Genomic DNA, 21,991 nt, shown 5'->3' with positions numbered 1-21,991 from the left:
TCAAGAGTCTGGAGTGAGGCTTCAGCCGCAGGACTCTCCTCGGGGACAAGCACAACGGCAAACAGAGCCCCACACTGAGGACCCAAAGGACAGTCTGCGAGTGGTCCCTACCGCCCCTCTTCCAGCAAGCACAGACTCCTGGGGCCAGAGGCTCCACAAGCTAACACCGGGCTTTCTCCATTCAAACAGATTCTTCAGCCCCAGCACGGGGTCCCCAGATGACTCACATACATCCCCCTCCAGGCTTCATGAATCTTTAGTTAAGTGGCAGCAGGAGGGCCACAGGTGTCTCAGGCATCCACAGCATCGCATCCTTGTGGCAAAGTTAAATGAGGAGTTAATGAGGTGACCCCTCCCGTCGGGCTGGGCAGTACCTGGCACCCTTCCCCCACCCACCTAAGCTGCTGCCCGATCCCAGCCCCCTCGTCTGGCAGTGAGCCTGCTGCACTGAAAAAAATAGGGTAATGCAGCTGGGAAAAGAAGGGAGATGGGCAGCGGGTCTGGCTCCACAAGCCTGCCTGCTCACCCACCAACCCCGGGCACAGCAAGGCAGGCACAGCAGGGTGAATGAATGTCCCTCTGTCACCCACGGTACAGACCCTTGTGTCTGCGACGCCAACATACTTTGTCACACAGCAGGAGCTAGGGGACTGAATCACCTGCCGCACAAGAGCATCCCAGCGCCAGAGCCACCCTGCAGTTGCATTGATGCCAATCAGCTCAGCAGCCCAGAGCCTGGCTGGCCTGCCACCCTTGCCCAGAGGGCACCATCAGACACAGAACTGTCAGATACCACCAGAGGTGAAGCTGGCTAAAGGATTCCTGAAGCGGCTTCTTGGTTTTGGTAGTCACTAATGCCCAGGGAAAGAACTGAAAGTCTGGAGTTTCAAGGTTTAAAAACTGCCCCCTACCTGCCACCCCCCAACCCCGGCAAAGGGGCAGGTAAACCGGAAGGACTCTGTTTAGCTGGGACTGGGCCAGGAACCTGCTGGGTCACTTTCTTACCAACCTCTAGGTCTGGAAATGGACAATGAGCTTTGGGCTGGTGTCTGCTGGCCTCAGCAGGGGCTGGGAAGGGGGTACAGGCAGGGGACGGCTCCGGGCTGCCGGGCACGGACAGCTGCCTCAGCACAGAAGGGCTCTGGTAGCAGCTGAGGCCAGCAGGGCTCTGCTAGCCTCGTCCCTAGAGAGGCTGAAGGTGACACAGGGGCCAATGCAGGACAGCTCAAGTTGCTGCTCTGCCCAGCACTTTCCAGGACTGATGTTCCCTCTGGGAGGTCACGTATGCCCCGTTGGAAGAGGATGAAAGTAGATAAGGAGCCAACGGGCCCAAGATCACATCCTCTTGCAGGTGCCAGGAGCCTCTATGCTGGCTGGCAGTGAGGACCTGCGCAGAGGGACCCCCCTCGGACCCCCACAGGAGGGCTTGTAAATCCCCACCAGCAACACAGACTAGCCAAGCCTCTGTTATCACTACCTGGAAGGACAGGCATGGCCCTGGCCAGCCGGGACAGGCACCCTGCGACATTTGCTTAGGTGGTTAATTTGGTCTACAGTTATCAAGCGCTTACTGTGTGCTAGGCGATGGTCTGGCTCTTCCTCAGACGCCCAATGCCAGGGCCCAAAGCCAGCCCTGCGGCAGCCTGCCCAGCTGCAGGACAGTCAGCTTCTATCTCAGATTTTCATCCCCGCCCAGGTCTGGGGCGGCAGGCACGATGGGCAGTCTGCCCTGGCTCAGCTTGGTCTGAGCTGCCTGCTGGGTCAGGAAACCCCTGGCACACTGACTGAGTTGCCTGGTGCCTGACTGGCACTGGGCCAGCAGGCCTCTGGGTGGTCCCTGAAGAGGCAGCCTATAGCCCCCAGACTCGGCAGCACCGCCAGCTCCCCACAACCCCAAAGAAACCTCACACGGCGGTGGTACTGAGGTGCTTCCGCCGGTGCCCCTCAGCAGAAGGGGCGGCCACTGGACGCAGGGGGGCGGGGCTGGGCTGGGCGCTGTAGGGGAAACTGAGACCCAAGAGCCCCTCGCCCCATCTGTTCATATTTCCACCCGCAGAGGCGCAGAAAGGAGCCAGGCAGTCCTCTCGCACGGGAGACAGACCCCCTCTTCCTGAGACAGGGACAGAGGCAGAGAGAGCAGGGCTCGGAGGCTGGGGTAGCAAGAGCGTTAATCATCACGTTAAGGCCACTTACAGCCAACCCACAGCTTACCCCAGCCTCTGTCCCAGGGTCCCTCCGTCAGGTAGGAGGCGCAGTGAGCTCCGAAAAGGGGCTGCCCAGAACCCCAGCAGGCCCCCCGCCCGCCTCAGTCCCTCTCGTCCACCCCCGCCGACCCGCTCGAGCCCCTCGGGCACCTTTTGGCGGAGGAGCTTGCTGCGCACGCGGCCCCAGAGCCGCGCGCCGGTGTTGGGGGGCCGCTTGCTCCCCGGCTCCTCCAGCGGGTCCAGGCAGCAGCGCTCCAGGGGCTCGCACACCGCCTTCAAGCTGCAGTCGGGCTGAGGCAGGACGTCGGTCATGCCGGCGGCAGCGGCAAAGCCCGGCCCGACGGCGAGCCTGCCTGCGGGGCCAGCTCAGCTCCGGGGACGGGGAGGCAGGGAGGCGGGGAGGCGCGGGCCGCCGGGGCTCCGGAGCCGCTGGAGGGAGGCTGGGAGCGGGCGCAGCCTCAGCCGAGCCGCCGGGACTGAGCCGCCGGGACTGTTACTCGAGCCGGGCAGGGAAGCGCACGGTGCGGGGCTCCGCTTTCTCCTCCCTCTGCGTCCTCCCTCCCCGGAGACACCGCGGGAGCAGCACCGGCTCGCTGGTCCCGGCCAGGCTAGCGGGAGGCCAGCCCAGAGCGCGCGGCGCAGCGCCCGAGGCTGCCGGGGAGCCCCCGCCCCCAGCCCCCCCCCCAGCGGAGGAAGTGACTCAAAAGAGGCGCGGGAGGCTGCCCCCTCCAAAACACCCAACCTCCCGGTTTTAACTCTTGGCAGGCTGGGCCTCCTCCTCACCCACCCTTCGGCCCTCCCTCCAACCCCTACTAAAGTAAGTTTGACGAGCAGCTCAACCAGCCGGTCTCTTCCCCTCTAGAGCCCTGGTTAACCCCTTCCCCACCAGGCGGCGCCTTTGTGGCTGGGGTGTCTGCGGGAGGCTGGGGGAAGCCAGAGGGGGTCTGCAGAGGCCAGGGCTCAGGGCCAGGAGCCATCAACAGCTGCCCTTGTCCCGGGCAGAGGACCAGGACTGCCCTGGGGTTCTACTCCTGCCCCAGATGCCTCCCTCAATGCCAACTCAGTGACAGGGCCCGACCCGCGTGGACTTTTGTGTAGAGAATAAAGAAGATCCCTAGCTGGGCAATCTCCTGGGCTTTAGCAGCCCCAGAGGGAATCAGCTACTATGGACCTTCTCTGGGGACATGAGCAAAAAAATCCAAGGACGACACGGGTTACAGATGCCCAGCAAGAGGTGCTCCTCTCATGGGCCACTTCTAACCATCGCTGGTGCCCTTCACCAGAAAAGCCAAAAAAAGGGCTGTGCTGCTGGGGGCAGAGGACGTCCACTGACAAAACGGCAATAAGTCACTCTGTGCTGGGTGCCTTGGGATAGAGAACTAAGAACTTGTTCTTGACTCTCAAGTTGATGAATGTTCACTTCACAAGGTAACAAGTCAGTGTCCGGTGTTTGGAGAACAGAGAAAGGCCTGAACCCCAGATGATTAGGGTCCACACAACCCAGAGGCGTCCAGGCGTCACACCCTGTAGAGCTTGGCACGGGGGAGGAAGGAAACCAGTATTTTCGCAGCGCCAACCGTGAGCCGGGTCCCACGCAAAGGGCGTTCAAATATCTGCTGGCATTGAAGCCTCACGACTTCTGTGCCGTTGGTGGTATTGTTTAGAGTTGTGAGGACTGGGGCTCAGGGAGATGAAGCTCTCACCTGAGGTCACGGAACTGCAGCTGGCTAGTGACAGGTCTCCTCCAAAGGCCCTGGCGCTCACAACCACCGAAGTGTGGCTGGTTCTCTGGATTCGGGGAAAAGAGCTGGGTCAGGCCACCAGGACAGGTGGGTCGGGGCCCAGAAGCAGCCCCTGGCATCTGGAATGCACCTGCTGAATGTCAACCAGCACACACGTCTTGGGGTTTATCATCAGAGCCCGTGGTGCTTTTGCAGAAAGGGGTGGCTTCCCCACAGAGGGAGCCAAGACTTGATCGCGACAAGAGACGCCCTTCACCGAGCTTACTATGCTTACTATGCTTACTATGCGACGGGCACCACGCTAACCCTCCACGTGGAGAACCTCACTCACTGCTCCCCCAACCTTAGGAAGTATGTCCTCACATCCCCATTTTTCCATTTGAGGAAACTAAGGGTACAGAGAAGCGAAGCCACTTGCCCAGACCAGCCTGGGCCAGGCCACGAACAGAGGTCTGGCTAGGCCCTCACCACTGTCATATCCCACAGGTCTGGTCCTGTGCTGCCTTCTGCCTGGAGGTGGACGTGGAGTCCTGGAACTCTGCTGGACTCTGGTGGTCCCTGCAAGGTGGCTGGGCCAGCCCCATCTCTTCTAGGGCTCCATGCTCCACATCTGCTTCTGCACCGTGCAGACAAGGCTGGGCTGCCAAGGCCACACAGAGCCTCCTCCTACCTGAGCTAAAGTTGCCCAAAGCCAGTGCAGCTAAGCGGGGCAGAGCCACAACCGTTTTCCCAGCAAGCCTTGAGTGGGAGGGGAAGAGACCCACCAAGGCAGGGACATGCCTGTGTCCCCTGCCCAGCTGGGGCCTGAGCCACCCTTCTTGACCCACCCCTGACCTGCTCTCCCAGGGCACCTGGGGGCCACCTCTGAAGAGAATCTCCCTCCAGCCCCATGAGGGGCCAGCAGCTGCCCCCACCAGCTGCACAAAACCCACCTCCTCCAAGGCTTCACCCATTCCTGTGGTCTTCACCTCTTCATCCCAGTGATTTCATTCAAGAGGTACTGACTGAGGGCCTGGCTATGTGCCCAACCCTGGATAGGGGCTGGGGAATCACAAAGATGAATCAAAAGGCTGTGCTTGACAAAGCTGACAACCCAAGAGAGGAGAGGAGACAAAGGCTTAAACACCTCTTAACAGGAGGCAGAAAGGCATTCATGCATTTGGCATTTACCAATCATGCACCTACCACACGTCACACCCAGATGGACAAAGCATTGTTTTTGCCCTCAAGAAACCCAGTCTTATGCTGCAAGAACAGCACAGATCAAGTGCCACGAAAGCTGAGAGAAAGGAGAGGAAAATTCTAGTCAGAGAGAATCAGGGAAGGCTTCCTGGAGGAGGGGTTGGCATGGGCCAGAAGAGAAAAAGGTAACCCTCCCTGGCTTTGCTCTGCATCCCTCAGCTAATGGGCAAGTGCTGGTTGTGTAACTGGCCGGTAAGGTGCCGTTATAATTGCTGACCACGTTCACCTGCTGCAGACACATGGTCCGTGCTGGGCACTGCCAACTGTTAACTTCAAAACTGGCCCCTCACTGGCTTTCTAAGGTTCTCTGTCCTCTATCTGGGTCACATGCCACAGGATGCAGTTTGGGGGATGTTGAGTAAGGTGCGTCCCCCGCCAGGTGTGTGGGAGAAGGGGGGCAGTGCAGATCCTCTTCCCAAAGCTTTATACTTGCCTGTCTTAGGAACCCCAGGCTCAACAATTGTCTGGGTAAAGCAAGCTCTGATTGGATGAAAGATGGCCAACTGGTCTCCATGGTGACATAAGCGCCTTAGCAGATGGATAGCTGTTGGGAGGCTCTTCCCTTGAGATGCTCATCTTTCCTTCCTCCCTGTGGGCTGGGGGTTCTCTCTAGGGACAGCACAGACTTGCCTTCTCTTCCCCAAGCCTGGCTCACTGCTTCCTGGAAGCAATGGTCTAGGAGCAGGCTGCAGTAGGGGGGTTGGGCAAGACAAATGTTCCTAGCGAGTTCCTCAAAAGCAGCCGTCTGAGTTCTGGTCCCTCCAGCCCACCACAGACCCTTCCTCAGCTTCACTGGGTGGGCTAGGCTCAGGCTGTGCCGGCCACCCTGGAAGTGACGGCACCCCTTTCCCCTCTGTCCGTCCTGGCAGAACCGGCCTCTGAGGATGAGCAAGGGCCCCCTGTCTGGATAAACAGAGCCTGGGTGGGAAGGCCCACATGAACAGATGTCGCTGCCTTTGGAATTAAAAACATTCCTAGTAGACTGTCCCATCCTCCCTCACCCCCTCCCCAGGCTCTCTGCCAAAGGAATGAGAGGGGCCATCCCCAGGGAGGTGCGGGGCAGGACCCTGGGTTACACCGAGGGAGGGGTGTATACCTGGGGTGGCTGGGACCGGCCACCCAGCACAGCTATGACTGAGGCAGAATCAGGCTAAAGTGATCAGCAGAGGCATCACTGAAGAAAAAAAAGGTCAACAGGGAATATATGCAGCCTGAGCTGTGTGGGCAGGAGAGGCAGGGACTGCCACCAGTGCTGCCTTGGTGACAGCTGGGGATGGGGACAGCTTCCAGGCAAATCCTCCAGCCTGTGAACACGAGGAGGAAGTTTCTTTCTCAGAACCTTGGGACGCTGCTGCTACTTCTCCGGAGTGACCTCCTTTTCCCCACTGGAACGACTTTCATCCTCCCTTCAGCCCAGACTGGAACCCCGATTCCCTGTCCCTATCCTCCAGCCAAGTGACTTGAAGGCAGGAAAGGGGGTTTCTGAGCAGCCAGTTAGACCAAGGCCACAGGCACCCCAGCGAAGACAGCCTGGGAGTGAGGGGGAGGGGAGAGCCCCAAAGGGCCACCCAGAGAGGCTGGGTGCAGGAGCTAGAGCTGGAGAGGAGCCTGGGATGGCGCTGAGGACGAGGACCGGCAGGGGTGTGGCCCGGGGTCAGCCAGGTGCGCTCCCTTCAGCCCCAGGGGAGCAGCTGGACAGGCCCCGCAGGAGCAGAGCTGGGAGGCAGGGTGTGGGTGGAGAGCAGCTGGTGTGTGAGGCTGGGAGGGCTGCAGAAAGGAAGCCCATGGTGGTTCCTGCCCAGAGACAGGCACCGGAGTCCAGCCCGAGAGAGAACCAGCAGGGCGGGCAGTGCACGGGAGCCCGGGGCCCACGCAGAGGGGGTATGAGTTGGCAGGGAGGGTGGCACATTGCAGGGAAACTGTGAGAAAGGGGGGCGGGAGAGTCCCTTTAAGATGAATGGCCCTGGGGTCCCTGCGTTCCTAACGTGTGTTTTCACCTTGTTCTGTACCGACCCTAACCCAAACTGTGGATCGAAAGGGCAGAGATCTTCAGAGAATGAGAAAGTGAGACCTGTTTATGTTTTTCCATCCACACTTTTTGAGCATCTGCTATGTTCCAGGCCTGCATTAGGCCTGGGGACAGGAACACTTTGCTCAGAGTCACTGAGTCGCCAATGGCAGAGCTGAGCCTAGAAGCTACGTTTTCACTCATTTACCCATTCATTCATCACTGAATAGATACCCACCACATGCCAGGTGGGACGGACCCTGAACGGGTCACAGCCCACTTGGAGCTGTGAAACTCCAGACCGAGCCCTAGCCACCCCACCACTGACCCACCGTCCAAGGAGATAAGTGCCAGCAACTGGGGGCTCTTTCAGGCATCCAGGCCAGGACTCCGGGGTCTGGGCCCTGCCTGCTAACAGCTGTGCGTGGGGTTGCAGGTCTCTAAGGTCTGGAGCCTCAACTCTGTAGATTAGTGGTTCCTGGTAGCTTTAGATGGCCGCCTGAGAGGGGGATGGGGAGCGGCTTCCAGGATGTTGGGACAGGGGGCAGCCAGGATTCAAAGGTAGCTGCTCCGCAGCCCAACCTCAAGGTGTACCATGACCCTCCCGTCTCCCAAGGCCTGGCCGAGTCACAGGACAGTGCAAAGCACGGGCTGTTCTGCACACAGCCTCACCCTCCACTCTGCCTGGCCACCCCAGGCTGGTGTCTCGAGGGTGCTTGGTGGCTCTAGGAGAGGCTGAGACAGCCACAGAGCTTGCCGGCTTCAGGGCTGTCCGAATGTCCTAATGGGCCCTGGCAACTCCTAGTAATTCTCACAGCATATTTGGTCATGGAAAAAGGGTGGAAAATCCACTTGAGCCTTTGGGAACATCTTGTATACCTAAAACAAAACCCACCAGGGACAGAGTGGGTAGAGCACACCCACCACACATCCATCCATTCCTTCCCACACAACTCATGGATGTAACTCACAGCCAGATTGACACCCAGACCCCCTTGGCCGCTTGCCTGCTCCCAGGACAGAGGCAGTATGGCCGGGGTCTCCCAGCACAGCCAGGGGCCAGAGCACTCCAGGGGTCCTCCCAGGCCGCAGACCGAAAACACAACAGCCTCAGGCAGGGGGGTTTGAGAGTAGGTCAGGGTCCGCTGAGCCTCCATGCTTTTTTTCTCTTTTGCTAATATTAAGCAACTGTTTTCCACCCAACTCTGAGCTCCAAATGAACAGAAGAAAGCTCCTGGGAGCCACGGAACCGGGGTGTGAGTCCTGCCTCGTCACTGTGGCAGCCGCTCCCCCTCTCTGGGCTTAGCTTCCACACCTGTCAAACAGGATCTTGGACCAGACAAGTGGTCAGCAGTGAATTTTTTTTAAGCAGAGGATATGCCCCGCTTTCTTTCTAAATGAAACCTTATGCCAAAGTCTCCCTGCCCCCAATCAGCTAACGGCAGAAGCAGGGAGCAGAGGCCCCTGGCTGAAGTGGGGTTCCAGGACCCTATCCACTCACACTGCCTTTGTCCACCACTCCCTGCCTTGGGGGCACCTCGGGTCGCCCCAGTAATCCCCAAGCCCCGCAGACTCTGAAGCCTCTGGTCCTCCTTTAAGGACAGAGGCTTAAAGGAGGACAGTTCCCATGAGAACTGCTATTCCTCTACCACGGCCGTTGGCCCTCGCTCCCCTCCAGGGTGGGTAGATGTGGAAGTCGGGAGATTAGGGGCTTTTTAAGGAAACTTTTGGGTCAGAGTCCTGGATCTGAAGCTCATGTTTTGTCTCTACTTTTCTCTCTGCTTTGGGAAAACTCTGGGCCTCTGCTTTGCTGGTGTGGGCTCCCTTCGGTGGCCTTACAATAGGATAACACTTATCTCATGGAGTCAGTCTGGTGGTGTTTTTCTGGGTCACCTCCGGCCTGAAGCCAGTGCAGCTCAGCTCTTGCCTCCAAGGGTGTGAGCAGGCTATGCCTCGCTTTCCCTGTGCCAGCCCATGGGGAGTGGGTGGCACCTGGGGGTTGGGCCCTCACCAAGAGCCACCACTGCCCCCACGGCTCGTGCCACGGCCAGGCTGGGCTGCGCAGTGCCCACAGTGAGGGAGAGCCACATAAGGCGCCCCCGATCAGCATTCACGTACAGCCTCAGCCCTCACTCAGGGAGTCCCTGGCAATTCCCCTACTAAGTCCTTTTCTCAAAGGTTTTGAATAAAATCAAAGGCAGGACCATCCCAGGAGGCTGAAGTGGCAGCCTCCGCCGGCAGGGAGGTGAGCGGTTTCTGGGAGCGTGCAGTAAGGCAGGTACTGCTGCCTCCAAGGACTCATCTGCTCCTTGCACAGGTCTGAGAGGGAGCCCCCAGAGAGGTCGCCTCGCTATTAGATGGTGGAGCTGCGATCAAACCTGGGTCTTCTGCTTCTGAGTCTAGGAGCCCCCGGGCCCAGAGCTGGGAGAGCACCCTTTTTCGGTCTGTGGAGAGGCGGGATTGTTCTCAGGGCCTGAAGGAATCAGTTCCCAAGGTCCTCTCCAGATCAGCTTCTCTGCTGCCTCTCACCTCTTCCAGGTGAGCCGGGGGAGCGGGCACCACACCTGCCTGCTAAGGGGGCATTCCCACGCAGGGCAGGAGGCAGAGGAGACCCACGCCTCTGTCTGTTTCCTGCCCAATGCTTCCTGTCTCCGGAACCCCCTGGGCAGAGCCCAGGCTCCCCAGATCAGGAACACCCGGGAGACGGAGGCGGCTGAGCGGGGGCCGGAAGAGAGAGGTTTGGGAAGGCCTTTGCACAGCAGGGCGGGCCCTCTCGCAGGATCCTGCCCCTGGCTCTCCCGCATCCCGCTGCCCACTCTGCTCTCCAAGTACAACCGAGCCGTCCAGACCTGCCTTGAAGAGGGACAGCAGGTGAGGCACCGGACAGAGAACGGGTCTGAAAGAGCTCTAGTCACCTGGGCCCTGGGAGGAGGTGGTGTCAGAGGCAGGGAGAGGAACAGTCCCGGTGCCCCCGTCCCTCCCCGTGTGCCTCTGGGCTGGCACAGTGGTGATGACGGCAGCGAAGGGAAGAGCCTCCCATGGACCTGCTGAGAGCAGCAGGCAGCATGGATATAAAACACGGACTCCGAGGCAGACGCTTCCCCTGGACGTGCACACCCAGCCCAGGCTGAAGGCAGGGGAGGGGTCCATCTTCCAGGGGAGAGGCTGGAAAGCCACACCCTGCACGGCCACTGCGGAGTCCCAGGGCGGGGAGCCGCCTAGCTGCCTCCCTGCAGGCAAGGTTTTCTCACAGCTGCCCTTCCCCCGCATCCGAGTCAAAACTGGCCACTCTCAGGGGACAGGGCCTGGCTGTGGTTGGTGTGGCCTGAAGGATGCATGGGAGAAGGTGTTAAGGACACCTGGTAATGTCCCCTGTTGTTCCACCCAGGGAGGGACCCAGGCACTCCTGGTACCAGCTGTGAGGAACCAGAGTGGAAGGGGTTCTGGGTCAACCAGGCCAACGCCCCAGAGCCCAGCTCCAGGGCAGTAAAGCTGGGATGCTTGACCCTTGGGCAGAGTCAAATGGGGACAACAGACACCTCGGGGGCCAGAGGGAGGGACGTGGGGTGGGGAAGCCCTCAACTCCTGCCCTAGCGGCCTCCTGACCTGCGCTCACTCCGAATTCCCTCATGCCCTGCAGAGTAATTGAAACCAGAAGTAGTCCCCGCTGACAATGACCCCTTGTTCCCAGCTCATCACTCGCTCTGGGCCAGACCACACCACACCGAGCTGAACATGGCTCTGAGGGGGACGAACCCAGAGCTGCTCAGCCCGGGGGTAGGTGGGGGCACAGCAGGAAACCTCAGGCTGGCAGGTGGTGAGGCCCCAACCTTGACCTCCTGCCCACTCCAAGGTCGGTTCATCAAAGCTGGTCTGACTCCAACAGCATAAGAAAACAGATGTAGCCTCAGCCAACCTAAGGCCCAAACACAGGGGCCACTTGCAGGTGATAGCCTTTGGGAAGGGGGTTTGCTTGACAAGCTACACCCAGAATCCCTGCAGGAAGGCGGAGGACAGTGGACCTGGACCTGCCAGCTTGGGCAAAGGGCTGTCATCACTAGACAAGGACAGGCCTTGTGCCAGGTCCTGTGCCAAGGGCCTCACGGACTTTCCCCTTCTGTTCTCTTTACAGCCCATTTTACAGATGAGGAAACTGAGGCTCAGAGAGGTAAAGTAACCTGTTCACCCAACTAATGAATGGAGAAAGCTAGACTGAAGCCCAGATCTGTCTGGCCTCAAAGCCCCTTCAACGCTGACTGAACGATCGCAATTCTCCTCTGTTCTGTTCACTACAGAGGTCCTGTTCATTCTTTGCATCCACCACACAGTGCCTGCCACTTAGAGGGAGTTCAACAAACAGAAATGCGGGAATAAACTAGTGAAAGCGTGGATATGCACTGACCAGCTCTTTCAGGGACATTCCATCCTTTGAGCCTCACAACAAGCCTGTGATAGAGGCAGAGTGGGGATAATTGCCCCCATTTAATAGATCAAGAAACTGAGGCCTCCAAAGATCAAGGGACCTGGATGCATTTTCCCACCCTCAGCCCAGTGTTCTTCCTACACTGTCAGGGTAACTGCACTCCACACTCAATCTATCTAAACCACTGACTGAGGGGAGGACAAACAAGTTAGGAAAGGAGGGCCAAGGAGACAGGGATGCCTAACCCGGGGGAGAGAAAGCCAGCGGGGGTCAGCTGTTTTCTTCAACTAGAAGAGGCTAATGGTGACAGATGTAATAAGCTTTTACATGTAGAATGGATGAACAACAAGGTCCTACTGTATAGCACAGAGAACTATACTCAATATCCTATGATAAACCACAATGGAAAAGAATATTAAAAAAAGAATGTGTAGGGCTTCCCTGGTGGCGCAGTGGTTAAGAATCTGCCTGCCAATGCAGGGGACACGGGTTTGAGCCCTGGTCTGGGAAGATCCCACATGCCGCGGAGCAACTAAGCCCATGAGGCACAGCTACTGAGCCTGCGCGTCTAGAGCCTGTGCTCCGCAACAAGAGAAGCCAGGACACAGAGAGGCCCGCGCACCGCAATGAAGAGTAGCCCCCCCTTGCCACAACTAGAGAAAGTCCGCGCACAGAAACGAAAACCCAACACAGCCATAAATAAATAAATAAATAAATAAATTTAAAAAACAAACAAACAAAAAAAACCTTTAAAAAAAAAAAAAGAATGTGTATATATGTATAACTGAATCAATTTGCTGTATGGCAGAAATTAACACAACATTGTAAATCAACTATACTTCAATAACAAAATATTGATTAAAAAAAAAAGGCTAGGGCTTCCCTGGTGGCGCAGTGGTTAAGAATCCACCCGCCATTGCAGGGGACACAGGTTCGAGCCCTGGTCTGGGAAGATCCCACATGCCGTGGAACAACTAAGCCTGTGTGCTACAACTACTGAGCCTGTGCTCTGGAGCCCATGAGCCACAGCTACTGAAGCCCGCGTGTGTAGAGCCCGTGCTCCGCAACAAGAGAAGCCACTGCGAAGAGAAGCCCGCGCACCGCAACGAAGAGTAGCCCCCGCTCGCCACAACTAGAGAAAGCCCGCGCGCAGCAACAAAGACCCAACTCAGCCAAAAATAACTAAATAAAATAAATAACTAAATAAAATAAAATCTTAAGAAGAGGCTAATGGTGACCAGTTGTGTCCTGGGGATTTGGGGGCCTGATCTCTGTTACAGCTGGAGAGAGATGAGCAACCAGCGGTGGGGGAGGGGGTGTGGTAACCCTGGGTCTGGAGGGATGGAGGCTAAGAAATCTCCATCCTCAGAGCCCATGCTCTTCTCCTCACTTAAAAGTAAGAAAGTCTAAGGCGGAAACAACCCAAATGTCCATTGATGGATGAATGGATAAACAAAATGTGATCTATACATATAATGTTATGCAGCCTTAAAAAGGAAGGAAATTCTGACACACGCTGCCATACAACATAGATGAACCTTAAACACATTGTGCTAAGTGAAGTAAGCTAATCACAAAAGGATAAGTATTGCAGGATTCCATTTACACGAGGTACCCAGAAATCGTCAAATTCATAGAAAGTAGAATGCTGGTTGCCAGGGGCTGGGGGAGGAGGAATGGAAAGTTACTGTTTAATGGGTATGGAGGTTCCGTTTGGGAAGATGAAAAGTTCTGGAGATGGATGGTGGTGACGGTTGCACAACAATGTGAATGTACTTAATTAATGCCTCTGAATTGTAAACCTAAAAATTATGAAAATGGTAAATTTCATGGTATATATACTTTACCACAGTTGAACAAAAAAATAAGGTCTAGATATTGTCAGATGTACCAATCTGGGCTCTGAGAACACACCCAAGTCCTGAAGGCAGGAGACTGGCCTTCATGACCTACTTCTGAGTGTCATTTCTAATAGCTCTGACCTCTCACAAGCTTCCAAATGGCCAGGTCAAGAATATCAAAGAAATCACCCTCCTTTCCCCTTCAGACACTGGCTCCAGGCTCCAGATGGGAAGAGGACAGAGGGCGAGGCTCCCAACGGGCCTAAATGTTGCAATGGGGGGATGGCGTGGAGGGAGTGAGGGGGAGTTACCACTCCAGGCATTAGGACAGCTAGAACTTCCTTCTTGGCCTGGAACCCTGCCCCAGTTCACCCCAGGGTCTTGAGCTCTCCTATGCCCCAGGGGACACCCCCCCCCCAGCAGGCTCATAGGAAAGTGTAGCTGCCTCCCACCAGGGGGAACAGGGCCGAAGGTTGGGGGCCCGTCCCCAGGCTTGTGGCTGAGCTGGGAAGCGGGGGAGCAGGGGCAAGAAGGGGATCCTAGGTCTCAGACCCCTCTCTAGTCTGAAGTCAGTGGCAGGAACTGAGCTGTGAAGTCCTCAGGGAGAACTCTCCCCTCTGGCCCAGCCAGTCAACAAGGGCTGGATCCTGGGAATATGCTAATCAGCCAGTGAGTAGGTCCCAGTTGGGGACAGCACATCTGGAGCCCGGAGCAGCATGGTTGGACATAGACGGGGATGAACATACAGGAGTCTCCTAGGGCCAGGGAGCCAAGGCAGAGGAAGGGGGGGCCTCCTGGCTGAGGGGTTCCTGGGCTGGGCAGGGGCGGGCCAGCAAGGAGGAAGCAGACAGTGGGGGGGTGGCCTGGATGGAGAAGCTGGAGGTCTGGGGAGGGAAGGGAGGGCTCAGAAATGCACCAAGCTGGTGGGATCTTCTACTAAATTTGCAGTGACAAAGGGCTGACCCCTAAGAGTCACAGGCTGACATCCAGGTCTCCCCCTGCCCCGTTCACTCATTTGCCCAGCAGCTGACCAAGCACCACCAAACTGGGATCAAGATCCCGAATCTGGAGCCTTTGCTCAACCCCTAATGAGCTGTGTGACTGTGGCTACGTCACTCACCCTTTCTGGTCTCAGTTTCCTTCTCCCCTCAAAACAGGATTGGATGAAATGCCCTCCAGGATTCCTTCTGGCTATAACCCTACCGATCCCTCTTCTTTCATTCATTCCTTCAACCTCCCTCTTACTTGCACTGCTCACAACCCCTCCAGCTCAGGGCAGGCCGGCCCCTTAATTTCCTGGGACACTCCCTGTGCATTCCTGCCTCCCTCCCTGCTCTGGGCCACGTGGGCCCTTCCCCCAGAATGCCCACCCCACTGCTTTCTGCTGATCCAGAGCCTGCCCACCTTGCTAGAATAACAGAGCCTTAAAACGGCAATTAATGCGCTGGCCATTATGTAAATGATTTTTATAAAGTACTTCTGACAATGTAACAAAAGAGGTAATTATAAAGACTACATTCAGACCTAGAAAAAAGGGGGTTTATGGTAATGCTACTTGAAAATAGAAAAATAAGACAAAATACGCACCATCATTAAAACCATATAAAAATCTGTATACCTGAGGTAGGGAAAAGGCACAAAATAAGATGGCTGTTTCAGAGGAGTGGGAGTAGGGATGGTTAGTGATTATGTTTCAAGTCTCATTATTATTATTGCAATTCTCTTTCTAATATAAACACTGCTTTTGGAATTTAAAAAACCCAGTGCTCTCAAATCCCTCACTCCACCTCCTCCTGGAAGCCTCCCTAACTCTAGCCCACAAGGATCCCTCCTTGTTTGAATTCCTGCAGCACAAGTTTCCATCTTATTATGCAGGGAACAGTGGGAGGCTTGCCCTGGAGAGGGCAAGGCAGGGGCTCTGGAGACTCCGGGCTCTCCTACCCCCTGGCTGCCTGGCCTTGGGCAGGTTCCTTAACCCTTTCGTGCCTCAGCTTTCTCATCTTTAAAACTGTGAAAACGGGCTTCCCTGGTGGTGCAGTGGTTGAGAGTCTGCCTGCCAATGCAGGGGACACGGGTTCGAGCCCTGGTCTGGGAGGATCCCACATGCCGCGGAGCAACTAGGCCCGTGAGCCACAACTACTGAGCCTGCGCGTCTGGAGCCTGTGCTCTGCAACAAGAGAGGCCGCGACAGTGAGAGGCCCGTGCACCGCGATGAAGAGTGGCCCCCGCTTGCCGCAACTAGAGAAAGGCCTCGCACAGAAACGAAGACCCAACACAGCCATAAATAAATAAAATAAAAATTAAAAAAAAAAAAAACTGTGATAACTTTCCTACCCCGTAGGGTACTGTGAAGATCCCCGGGGTAACAGCTGTGAGCGTTAGCCCAGCGCGGGCTCACGGAAAGCTCTCTGATGTGACCACCCCCCACCCCACCCCCACCATCAACAGCCGCAGCACCACCACCATCTCCAGCATCGTTATTGGCATCTTGCCTTGTTCCCTAGTGGCGTGGCATATATCGATACTCTTGCCTTTCCAGTCTGGCAGTAGATTCCTTGAGGCCAGGCCCCTGCACCTCAGAGCAGCCAGTCCGTGACGGGCACACTGCAGAAGCAGAGGAAGCCCCCCTCCCCTGACTCTTTTCCACGCACACTCATTCTGCTTCCTTCCAGGTACACCAGGCAGAAACGTCCCCTGCCGGGAGGTAAGAGAACTCCAGACAAAGGATAAAGAGGGATGCAGGGCTGGGAAATCACCCCAGCTCCTTCTCCAGGCCACTAGCCATGCACTGCCCTTCACCCACCCAGGCTGAGGGATTCCCTGATGAAGGCCTGGGCCGTGGAGACACAGCACAGAGGAGAGAGCAGCGCCTTCCCTGCACACCGTCAGCGGAGGCACCAGGGCCTCAGTGTCCTCATCTATAAAATGGGGTGGATACGACCATCCTTTTCCCACAGAGCTGTTGCAAGGATCACATGAGAACATTTGGGAACGGGCCTCCAAGAGCACAAGTGCTGGACACACATGTTGGTGATTAGCGCTGCCATTTGTCTGTCACTAAATGCTGCCCCTTCCTCACCCCCAGCCTGCCGCTCCAGGGTCCCTGCCCCCATTGCCACATGAGGCCAACCCAGAGAGGGAGACTCATTTTGGAGCAAATGCCTGGAGCTTAGGAGGCGGGATCACTCGCTGTTCTCTAGATGAGCTGAGGGAGGACAGGCTTAGGAAGAAGTGGGAGCGACAGGAGTGGGCCTTCTGCCCCTGCCTTTCTTTCAGGCCACCTGAACATCCCCAAGGACTTGGCCCCTACTGTGAGGCCACCTTTAGCTCCATCCTCGGCGCCTGCTGAAGGGGAGCAGAACCGAGTGCCAGAGGCTGGTGCCAATTCCCTTCCTTGGACACGAGGTGGGAGGGGAGGTGGGAGTGGGCTGTGGGAACAGACGGTTCTGTGGCTCTGTGGGGTTCAGTGCAGTCTCTCCAACCCAGCCCGGTCATCCTGGGTGGCTCCGAGGGTAGTCCCAGGGTGAGAGGACTTTACAAGGCATGGCACACCCCTGGTGGGGACAGCCCGCCCTCTGATCCACAGGAAGGAGGGCAAGACAGCTCCACATCTGAGGACAAGGCCTGGGCTTTGGGGAGTTGAGGGCTGGGAAACTTCACAGCCCTCCAGAGGATGCTGTCTCTGAACTGGAGGCTCACAGGCCCAGGTCAGCTGGCAGCAGGAAGGTTTGTGTTTCTTTTAATATCAACTCCCAGGCATTTAACATTCCTCGAAGCTTAAACACAGAAACATTTTCCTTACCAGACTGTGCTTTCTGCTTTGCCAAACATAACCTGGCTTCCTCCCCTTCCCCCACCGCCTCCATCTGCTCCTGTCTCCAAGATGTAATGATTTATGGTGTGTTTCCCCTGGGGCCCGTGCAGCTGACAGCAGTGCGAAGGAGGGAAGCAACAGGGCTGCAAGTCCAGGTGGGGACAATGCCTTCGAGCCCTGGAATCCGGGGTCTGGGGGTTTGGCGCCCACGGTGCTTACTGAGCTGGCTGCCCAGGACACGCTTTTAAACTCTTCCATTCTGCAGCCACTAAATGACCCGGGGGCGTGGCCACCGGTCATGCTTCTTGGCTGGGTATCTCCTGAGGCTGGACGGGCCGGCCCAGGGATGTGGAGATGGGCCTCCCGGTCCTCATCCCTGCAGGAAGTAGCTTCCCGGGACTGAATCTAGAGCTCACTCTCATCAGCTCCCATTTCCTAAATAATGAAGGACCGGCTCGTGGTTGCCTGGCAGCACTATCTCCCTGGCGACAGTGCTGAAGAGCGAGGTGCAGGTCCCCAGCATTAAGAAGGGATGTGCTCAGGAACATGGGGTGACATGAGGCAGATGGCTGGGCCCCCACTGAATGGTGCCATCTCCCTTGTTCACACACAGGAGCCTGAGATGGGGTCGGGGCGGGGGGGGGGCACGCAAGTCCCCAAGGGGACACTGCCACCAAGGACACCCAGCCAAGAGTCAGGTACCAAACTCTGCAGCCTCAACAGCGCATCAGAGAACAAATGCTTCCTGCGAAAAAGCATCATTCTACTCCCCGCACCCAGATCACACCTGGGGCAACTGTTAAGAAGCCTATATGTATATGTACAGCTGATTCACTTTGTTATAAAGCAGAAACTAACACACCATTGTGAAGCAATTATACTCCAATAAAGACGTCTTTAAAAAATAATTAATTAATTTTAAAAAAAAGAAACCTAGAGTACCCAAGGCCCACGGCTCAACGGCAGGGTGTCAGTTACCATTTCCTTTGATTGCACGGTCAGAGAATCCACACCCAAAGCAGGCTCCTTGTGTCAAAAGCACGAGGCCATACAAGGTGCCAGATGGAGAGTGGATAGCTCCACACTGAAGGTCACCCCTCCAAGCCTGCATCCCCTCGACAGGTAAGTGAATAGCAGCCGTCTTCAAAACTGGCAGAATTTCCAAAGACACAGGCTGCAGACAAAGCCCTTTTCCCTCTGTACGTTTGTAAGGCACCGAAAAACGTAGCGGAGGCATATATACTCTTACCTTGACTCAGGATCTGCCCCTGCTCGTGCCACAGGACCCACCCTAAGCCAATGAACTCCTGGCACAGGTGAGTAAAGCCCAGCAACCCTAGCAACAGGTCAGAGACCAGCCCCCAGCAACTCAGTTGGATCCTAAGCCCTTCCAGTCCCGTGGCAAATGCTTGGGGTCTCACTCCTCCCACGGCACACAGGGCTAATCCAACACAGCTCTCATGGATACAGCCTCAGAATCCTTCTTAACACAGTGTTCCTGGAAAAAGCCACTAGTAGGCTAAAGATGGGATGTGAAAACAAAGGTAGCTGTCATCCTTGTAGCCCGTCCTGCAGGAGTGTGGATGATCCACTGGCACCAGATGTGGAAGCCCAAGGAACCAGGCACATGTGGGCTTCTGGGGCTGGAATAAGACACCATCTCCAGCAGGGGAGAATAACCACCTCGGGAAACGTTTCTCAGAACAGCTTTGAACCCAAGTCACAAAAGGCCAATCACCCTGACCAAGAAGGTGGAGGAGAAGGACGCCTTCCCCACTGGCACCACCTCCTCACAGCTCCCCGAGCCTTGCCTTGGTGCCCTGGCTGTGCCTGCCTCTCACCTGGATCTGCCCTTTGCCCATGATCTTGTCCACGATCTCGTTGTTGTCCTTGTTGACCTTGGTCTTGTCATAGCACTTCTCGTAGCACAGGATCCTCAGGGACTGAGACCCCTCCAGCTCAATCTCGAACTCCTGGGGAAAGATGGGACAGGGTCCTGAACCTCCAAGGCTGACCTGGCTTCCCAGTGGCTTCTCACCCCACCTTTGCAAGGGTGAGAGGGGGTGAGGCGGGCCTGTGAGGACCACGTCATGAGGCCTGGAGCAGCGTCCTCATTCTCTGGAGCTCCAGAGGCCTCCAAATCACTGAGGAAGTGGAGGTTAGGGCTTGAGCTGTAACGCCGTGTCTAGATACAAACCCGAGATCAGAGCCAGGTGAGCAGGGAGGGGAGGGCAGAGGGGTCAGAGGGACAGAGCTGGCCCAACAGCAGGCTTGGCTGTCCCGGACCAGCCAATAGAACATGAGCACCAGGAGTGGGATGGGCACGGTGGGGGACAAGCCCAGGGGTCCCCACGGGGACACCAGCCCCTCCACTCACCTCGTCCCACTTGGGCTCTGTTGTGTCCCGGAACACCCTGGTTTTGGCTTTGCTGACAAAGTAGCCAAAGGAATCCACCTCCAGGGTACAGTACAGGTCTGCGGGGGGACAGGCAGAGACACACCGAGTGAGGCCCGAGGCTCAGGAACCCGGGAGGGAAAGGGGGATCACTCATCGGTCCCCCCAGCATCCCCATGGGCGGTCTGCAAATCCACACACTCCCTCCCGGGCTCAGGCCCTGGCAGCCTTCCCCTCCATGGGTGGTGCCAAGGTTGTTTCCCAGGGTAATGGTGTATGTTGGAGAGTGGCTTTGGGGTACTACAGCCAATCCTCTGCAGTGTGAATCATGAGGCGAGGGGCAGAGGTCAGAGGATGGACATAAGTGCCCCTCCCAGGCCCCAGGAGCTGCCCAGCTGGGCCATCCTCCATCAGAAGGGCTTTCCTACAGAGGGGAGAGCGGGTACAGCCACCCCTGAGTTGTCTCTAACTGGGTGTGACAGAGACTAGATGCAACCGGGTATCCGAGCACAACAGGATGTGGGCGCAGGTGAACAGGCGAATAATGCAGAAGGTCTAACGCACCCTGGCCTCCATCGGAGCAGAGACGCGTCTGGGTGGCTGAGAGATGGAGGGGCGTGAAGTGCCCCTTAATTGATTCTGCTATGAGTGAACCCTTTGTCAGGGGCCAGGGGATAGTTCCTGGGATAAAAGGAAGGGCTTTGCAGTCAGACTGTCCGTGTCAAATCCCAGCTCTGCACAAACCACCTACCCTCTGTGCCTTACTGCTCTCACCTGTAAGTCAGGAATGATGACGGTGCCTGCACCCTAGGCCTAACGTAACGAGTTTACTATGACAAGAAGCCATGGCTGAAGATTCACAAGGTTTAACTCCCCGAGTCAGAATGAATGTCTGCGTGGGTCAGGGGGCCGGTGGAAGGAGAAGGTGAGGACTGTCTGGAGGTGAGGGGAGACCCTGTAGCAGCACCTCACCCCATGTCTGAGCACCCTGACCCAGTTTGAGAGGTAAAACCCCTGCTCTGGGGGAGTGGGATGCCCCATCCCAATGGGCCTGCTCCCTGAGGCCCATCCCAGCCAAAAGGACGCAGAGAGACAGTAAGCATGAGACATCTGGGCACCAGGAGATGGGAGGGCCCTGGTCCAGCTCAGTGGGCTGCAGACTTGGGTGTGTGTCACAGCCCCAAGGAGCTGACTGACCAGGAATATTCCTGGGCCACCCCCTCGCCAGGGGATTCTGTGGGTGTGGGGAGGGTCCTGGAAGCTGTCGCATGTACCACCAGCACATCCTGGAGTGATGAGTGTGGTGGTCCTGGCCATACTGAGAGAAGGGCTGCTCTAGAGGCAAAAACGTGGGCTTCAGTGTCAGAAGACATGGATTTGATGCCACCACCTGTGCGCCCTACTGGGCCACCCTGGGAAAGTCCCTGGAGCCTGCTGGGCCTCAGCCTCTTTGTGTGCCAAGTGGGAATGGCATCAGTGACCTCAGAGGGATGCCAGGAGAATCAGAGCAGATAACGCACCTGAAAAGGCTTTGAACGTGTCAAGCACTATCCACTCGCTGCCCACGTTTGCATTTCTCCAGCATCTAGTAAGGGACCGAGGCACACAGTAGGTGTCTGGAAATAAACTACTTTGTTCAGCATTTCTGAGCTCCTGTTCATCCAAGGAGTAAGGAGATGTGGTTTCTGCTCTCTAAGAACTCATAGCAGGAGAGGCAAATTTTAAGTGACAAAACAGTATGACAGGTATTGACCCTGGGGTGATGGGAACACAGAGAGGGGAGGCAGATTTACTGCAGGAATTCAGGCTTCACAGTGAATGTTTATTAAATGACTGTTTGCGAGCCAATGGCATAACGTCTCCGTGGTGCACTGCAGGGAGAGAGGCAAAGGGCAGATCTCACCCGCCAGAGGGGAAAAGAGGGAGTGAGAGGAGTCAGGAGCCCTGGGTTTCTGATCCTACGTGATGTTAAGTCCTTTTATCTCTCTGCGACTCAGTTTTCTCATCTGGCAAACGGGGAGAAACTATTAGCTGTCTAACGGACTCACAAATTCCTACAGGGAGAAAAATTAGATAAAAATGGAACTGTATTTTGTGAAATACTAAGAACTGCACTGATGTAGTAGATGGTGATTGAGAAGGAAAAAGAAGTGTGTGTGGCAGTGTGCTGGCACTACACATACAGGTCATATTTAAGCCTGCTCTTAGGTCCGTATTAACAAGCATGATTGCCTTTTATGGAGAAAAAAGCTGAGGCTCAGAGAGGTTAAGAGACTTGCCCAAGGTCACACAGCTTGTAATCGGCACATGTGGGATTGGAGC

At 56.4% G+C, this 21,991-nt stretch overlaps 1 protein-coding gene across 4 annotated transcripts in view; it reads right to left on the bottom strand.

Moving 5' to 3' along the window:
- The window catches only part of ABR (ABR activator of RhoGEF and GTPase), a 181,663-nt gene that overhangs the window by 22,184 nt on the left and 137,488 nt on the right, over window positions 1-21,991 (bottom strand). For 3 of the 4 annotated variants that reach the window (XM_036836209.1, XM_036836210.1, XM_036836211.1), the window contains 2 exons: window positions 19,652-19,749; window positions 19,116-19,247 (listed from right to left, as the gene is read on the bottom strand). In XM_036836209.1, the coding sequence (XP_036692104.1) occupies window positions 19,116-19,247; window positions 19,652-19,749 (230 nt within the window). Of the gene's footprint in view, window positions 1-2,354; window positions 2,856-19,115; window positions 19,248-19,651; window positions 19,750-21,991 lie in introns of those variants that run through there. The other variant, XM_036836212.1, reaches the window with a different exon arrangement.

Source organism: Balaenoptera musculus, chromosome 20 (assembly GCF_009873245.2).
Source record: "Balaenoptera musculus isolate JJ_BM4_2016_0621 chromosome 20, mBalMus1.pri.v3, whole genome shotgun sequence".
NCBI classification, from domain to species: Eukaryota; Metazoa; Chordata; class Mammalia; order Artiodactyla; family Balaenopteridae; genus Balaenoptera; species Balaenoptera musculus.
This window is presented reverse-complemented; position numbering and strand designations above follow the sequence as displayed.